Below are 6,085 nucleotides of genomic sequence, written 5' to 3'. Positions count from 1 at the left end.
TGTAAAAATGTCAAATAATAAGACTAGTGAAAAATCTTGGGAGACACAAACACCTGCTGTCTGTATCTTACAGAGAACAGTGCTTCTTGGCTTGTTCTTCTGGCAAGCAACTTGTCCCTGAAGCAATTCCAGACTGGACATGAAATTTCTGCATGAGAAAAGTTGACCACCTACCAGTAGGCTGACATTCTCATTAGGCACTGGATTATCCAGAAACAAAATGGTTTTAATCTCAACAAGGAAATAGCAAATATCTATTCCAACACCAGCCGAGCTGGGTGACACCCACACAAGTGGAAGAACTTGAATCATCCTGGGTAGATCAGGGGTTTTCTTTACAGACCTATATTCTAATACTCTGCTTCCAGTACAGTAGTCCTGGTGGTCTGCATTTTCTTCACGGAGCTGGAAAATACAACCTACTCAGATTCTTTTCTTATTGTTTTATATTAGCTGGTTTCCAAATCCAAAATAAATAAAACAGCAAATGTGAAACTAAGAGCATGTTCCCAGGACTTGCATGTGTTCAACAGTTTTGTAATTTGGCACTTAGAAACCTTAGTTATCACTGATTGTTGTTTTCTTTGTTAGCACTGATTTAAGGTCCCAAGATTGTTCAGAATAGGAAAAAGAGACAACTAAAAAATACAAGTTCCTAGTTAAGTACAGCAAGAAATCTGGCTGCTCTATGCCTGTCTGCATAGGACAGAATGCTGCCAGCTGGTGCTGGTGACAGGACACAGTGCTTCATGACTTTCTTCTGGATATCTCAGAGGCCACAGTGGAAGTAAGCCTCTCTCCAGTCCCTATCTTAAAGTGGGATGCAGACAAGGTGTGGTCAGAATGAAGACATCTAATTATGTGTAAGACCTTAGGAAAAGTTTAGCTGTCTAAATGCCAGAGAACAAGTCAGCCTCATCTCAAATGTGGTCTACTTCTAGACACCAAAAATAAGTGTTTCCATTTTGCCAACCATGTGATATAACCCGTATTGCACCCAAATCCTGTTGCTTAGAAAACACACAGGAAGGAACCTAATTCTGCACTAATCTCTAAATGGCCTCATCAAACAAACAGTCATTAATATTTCCTTGGCACAGCACTAGAGTCAGCTCCTAAGAACATGTAGCAGTCTAAAAGTGAGATCTATTGAAAGATCCAGACAGTCAGCTAAGCTGACTCTGTGAAAGCAGGCAAGCACTCTTGCGAGAAGAGACCTTCACCTCAGCTGAACTTCCAGCAAAACAATCTCTCCTGAGTACTTCAGCAAATCAGTGTCAAAAGGGAACTGGTCCTAAATTAAGGCCAAGTACGAACAAAAGGTTTTCTGGGTCTGCTTAAGGACATTTAACTAGACCAATGCAGGGAAAGGAGGAGGATTGCAGAACTATGTGCTGATGACACAAAGGTCAATGGGAGTTTGACTACTGATGTTGTATCAGCAGTACTGAACACGCTGAAAATCCCACGAAGCAGTGCTGAGGAAAGTACAGGCTCTTCCACCATGCTTGACAGCTTTATTTCTACTTCCCACCCTATTTCCCAGTACAGCCCATGAGCTCTTACCTCCATATTCTTACAGAATGTAGCATTGGTCCCAAAAAGTATCTGGCACTGCTCGTCAGCACTGTAGTGCATTCCTGGCAGCTTGTGAGGGAGCCGCACGGCGTATTGGCTGCGGGGGTCTGTGACCAGCAGACAGGTGCTGACCTTGGACCTGTGGAGTGCAAGAATTAAACATGCCTTTAAGGGAAAGCACCTTTGAACTGGAGTGTTAGATCACTGCTGGTCCTCGCTTTAACAGGGAACTTGATGACCTCATGTAAAATATGGTGGTTTTTCCCAGAATACGCATGGAAGCCTTCTAAATCATTGACATCTATGGTCCTTGGGAACTCACCCCTGGTTCCAGGTCTTAAGGAAAATCAACTATACTCATGTTATTCTGGGTCAAATATTTGTCTTAACTATTCCTAAAACTCCAATGGAGACTCAATCCTGCCCTCAAGCTACCTAGTTCAAAGATTCATGAGCCTTACAAGGACAGCTAGAAAGTCATCATGTCTGACCTGAATCTCCCTTGCTGAATTTTAAGCCCTTGATTTTTTACCCATCACAGACATAAAGGAAAGATTTTTCCCTTTGTCTTCACAACAATCTTTTACCAATGACAGCATCACTTCATAATCTGTCCTCTATGTGGGACCAGAGTGAGCTCAGATGCAACGTCTTTTTCAACTTCATGCCTTTAATGTAACAGTAGATATCCTGTTTTCTTTCATTATTTTCCTTTCTCTCCCACCTCTAATCCCCAGAGGGAGGAATTTTTCATGCTGAATCCATTTCTAGCAACAAAAGCACTGGCCACTATGCCAGACACTGTTTGTCAAAGAGTTGCACTTGTAGGTCTAAGATCATAATTACAGATTTCAGACAATTCTAGCGCTTGCTATAGTACAGCCAGAAATCCTTCCTGATCTGCTGGAACACAATGGACTGAAATATGGAAGCAGTGGGAAAGAAGTTTATAGTGGATTGTTTAAGACCAACACTCACTGAGGGGAGAGAAAATACATCAGAATTACCTTGAGGCAAAATAAAGCTTCCATAAAATAAAACTATTTAATAACAATAATGTAAAAGACACAGCACAGAGCTGGCAGCATCCTTCAATGAATATGATTTTTTCAGGCCACCTACAAACAGATTTTTTGGTAAAATGATGGTGATCTGGGATTGTTTTTAAGACAGTTTCAGTACATTGACAACTGCACACAGTTCTGCCTCTCTGCAAACCTCAGTTTCAGGAGGGCTACTGTAATGGAGACAGATTCAGATTTGCACATCCTAATGACACATGCACATATTTATTTTTAAAGGAAAACTGTTTATACTTTCACTTCCAAATGACACATTGGATTCTTGCCTGATAGGATTTTTGATAACCAGCACAATCCTTACTTTAGGAAGTTCTCAAGGTCATCGCGGCTGCATGAAGACCAGGAAAGATCACTTGGGTTCCTGCCCTTCACCCATTCTCCAGACATAATATGAGACCTCCCCGCGCAGGGCTGGTGATCATCATCATGGCTCATTCCCATGCTGTTTGATTAAAACAAAACAAGAAAAAACCCCATCAAGTTATGTTGTGGCTTTCTCCTTTCCCCTTGGACTTAGCAACGACACTTAGCAATTCTGAAAGCAGGCTGCACAGAGCTGGAATAGCTCTACTATTAGGAAAAACCTCTAAATTTGTGATATTGTACAATCTCCCATCTAACTTTGAAGCTGATCCTTCTTTGAGTAGTGGGTTGGATCTGATGACCTCCAGTGGCCCTTCCAACATAAATTAATCTATGACTCTACAACAGGAGCCTGAGGCAGAATCAAGCCCTCATTTCTGCAAGCAGTGTCCAAACAAGCACCACAACTGCCTCATGCCAATCTCAGCAGAATGTGATCTACTCAGCAAAACAAGCCACCTAACTGAACAGCAGGTTGGGTACCACGAACATACGTGGAGGAATTCAAACACATTCAAGTGGGGATTTCAAAAAGCATTCAGAAAAAGAAAAGTTTTACTTTAACCTCCATCCAACTTCCCACTCAGGACCAATCTATCATGAGCAGTATCTCTACCATTGGGCTGTTAGAGTGAATCATGGCTCAGTGTAAACCTTCTGTTGCCACTACAGGATGGTGAGACTCCTCTGCCTTTGTGAAGAGCCTTCATGGTGGCAAAGGGATAAATTATGTGACTTCAAAATGTTAAATCATACAGTTAGAACTTTTTGAAAGGTTAACATCCTTCCTTCCATTCCAACATGAAATGGAAAATGGCTTTCAGAGAAGAAGAGCCTCGTATAGCCAGTGTCACTTCATTGCAAAATAACAGTCACCAGTTTGAGGCTGATGACACAGATTAATAGGAACTCCCTAGGTCTCCAGCTGGCTGGTCTGAGTAACCCAGGAGCAGTCCCTTTAGATATGGTGTTGGACTCTCCAATCATGGTATTTGTCTTACAAATGAAAGGCTCCTGTTTGCTTTCTGACTATGCTCTTGGCTTTGCTTTCCTGCAAATTTGGGACTCAACTGTTCAAAGCCTAAACATGACATACATTTCTAGTTGAAATGAACCAAAACGAGCTTCAGCAGTTTGATAATTATGGCTTAGATTAAACCACCATATATGCTATTTTTAGCTTAAAGTGAAGATTACATGGTGAAGTCTATTATTTTAGGTTTATCTCCAGGGACATTATTATTTCTAGCAAAACTACATTTAACATAATTTTTAGACTCAGAGGTTCAGAGTCATTCTTGTTTTTAAACCTTTGCAGGTTTTGAACACAGCAGAAACATTAACATCAAGCACATTTTGTTTGATGCATGCAGGAATAATTTAACAGTCTATTAGTAACTCTAACTTCAAAACAGTAAAGAGTGAAATTCCTGCTCCACTGAAGTGAATGGGAGTTTTGCCATTGACTTCAATGAGCCTGGATTTCACTCCAAGTATTTTACCCATGTTGTTTCTACACACAGAGAAAACTCTTCACATGCTAGGAAGAAAGTTCCAGCAATATTCCTCCAATGCAAATAAGCCCCATCTAAAGTTCATATTCCTAAAAGACAGGAAAGAAAGAACTAAGTACCATGAAGCAAGGTATGCAAGTTTGCTGGAAATCTTCCAGAGGAAAGTTTGCCTGCTCCAAAATGCCAGTTTAGAAGGCTTGTGGGCATGTGGCAATTGTGTTAACTTTCCTAATGGAAACAAGCAGGTTTCCAAGGTCTCTTCTCAGCTTGTCAGCCTTTTCACTGCCACAGTGCTGAGACCCAAAGTTGGGTCCTTCAAGTTTCTACTCTGTCAGGGCTTCTGTGGGAGGGAACTTGGCAGCCTCCCCTTCTGGCAGCTTCCTGAATGGCCTCCTGGTTGGCACCTCGGCTGTTCCACTTGAAAAAGGTGAAAACAAACCATCTTCCTTTCCTGACTTTTCAAAGTGTTTTGGACTCCCTGCTTTTATCTCTTCCACAAAAGACTTCTGTTTCTTTTAGAGTTCCTTAATTAAGATTAACGCCTTAGCTTTCTGATCAGCTTCATTTATTCTTTGTTAAATTTTTTGAAAGTGGGATCTTTTTGTTGGCAAAAAAGGGCAACAGTTGCTAATTAGTACATTCCTGTCCTTAAATTCATGTTAAAGCTGACCTCATGGAAGATGTCTGCTTAGGAGAAATGCTGTGGCTAACTTTCATTACTAGGCTTTGAATTTTGCAGAGCTGTTTCAGGCAGATAGAACATATTCCCTAAAAGTACTCACATCTCAGAGTTATTTACTGGCTTCTTCTGAAATTTGTTCAATTCTTACATGTGTGGAAATTGACACCTTTCTGAAGTCCTCCTAATTTCTTAAGAGAAATTCTTTTAAAAGTCATAAGCATAAAGGAATTGAGTCTGGGCTGTTGGTATAAAGCAAAGGAGCTCTGCTCTGTCAAAAGAACAACGCCAGTTTACATTAGCTTGGGATCTGGCCTCAAGGTACATAGGCAACCTCTCCTGGCCTCTGAGATGAGTTTCTGGTAGAATGAAACCAGCAACACCTTTGGAGCCTGTTTTAATTGGCAGTACAGAACTTTTCCCAGAATCTACTTTACCTTACAATGACTCACTTGAGGGAAGGATTAAATAACCTGCAGCACTAAGGCATACCCTAGTATGCTAACACATTCTTTTCTGAAGTTCAAGGGTCTCCAGCTACATCAAAGGAATCCGTTTTTCCTAAACACATAGTAAATGTAATGCCATGCTGACTCTTTTCACTAATGAATAGTCCCCTTCCTTTTACCAGAAATAAATCGGACAGGGCACTATGTGTTTGTAATAAACAGCAGTGCAAGCACTGACTCAGTACTTTGCATTTCCTTTGTGATCATCTAATCTTACCTGCTATTCAGAAGTTCACACGGCATTAGAAGCTGATAATCAGTCTCTCGAAATACTCTGCCACGGGAAGAAGTTCTATTCTTACATGAACTGATCTTGAAAAAAGAGCCGATAAGAATGGCTCTTAGATGAGAAGCAGGAAT

At 40.9% G+C, this 6,085-nt stretch overlaps 1 protein-coding gene across 1 annotated transcript in view; it reads right to left on the bottom strand.

The window, feature by feature from the left end:
- Positions 1 to 6,085, bottom strand: part of ADAMTS17 (ADAM metallopeptidase with thrombospondin type 1 motif, 17) — a 169,856-nt gene that overhangs the window by 90,103 nt on the left and 73,668 nt on the right. The window contains exons 7-8 of the mRNA XM_009995309.1: positions 2,962 to 3,102; positions 1,567 to 1,717 (exon numbers count right to left, since the gene is read on the bottom strand). Coding sequence (XP_009993611.1) covers positions 1,567 to 1,717; positions 2,962 to 3,102 — 292 coding nt within the window. The remainder of the gene's footprint in view (positions 1 to 1,566; positions 1,718 to 2,961; positions 3,103 to 6,085) is intronic.

Source organism: Chaetura pelagica, unplaced genomic scaffold (genome assembly GCF_000747805.2).
Source record: "Chaetura pelagica isolate M959 unplaced genomic scaffold, ChaPel_1.0 scaffold453, whole genome shotgun sequence".
Lineage (NCBI taxonomy): Eukaryota > Metazoa > Chordata > Aves > Apodiformes > Apodidae > Chaetura > Chaetura pelagica.
The sequence above is the reverse complement of the archived record's forward strand: the minus strand, read 5'-3'. Positions and strand labels throughout refer to the sequence as shown.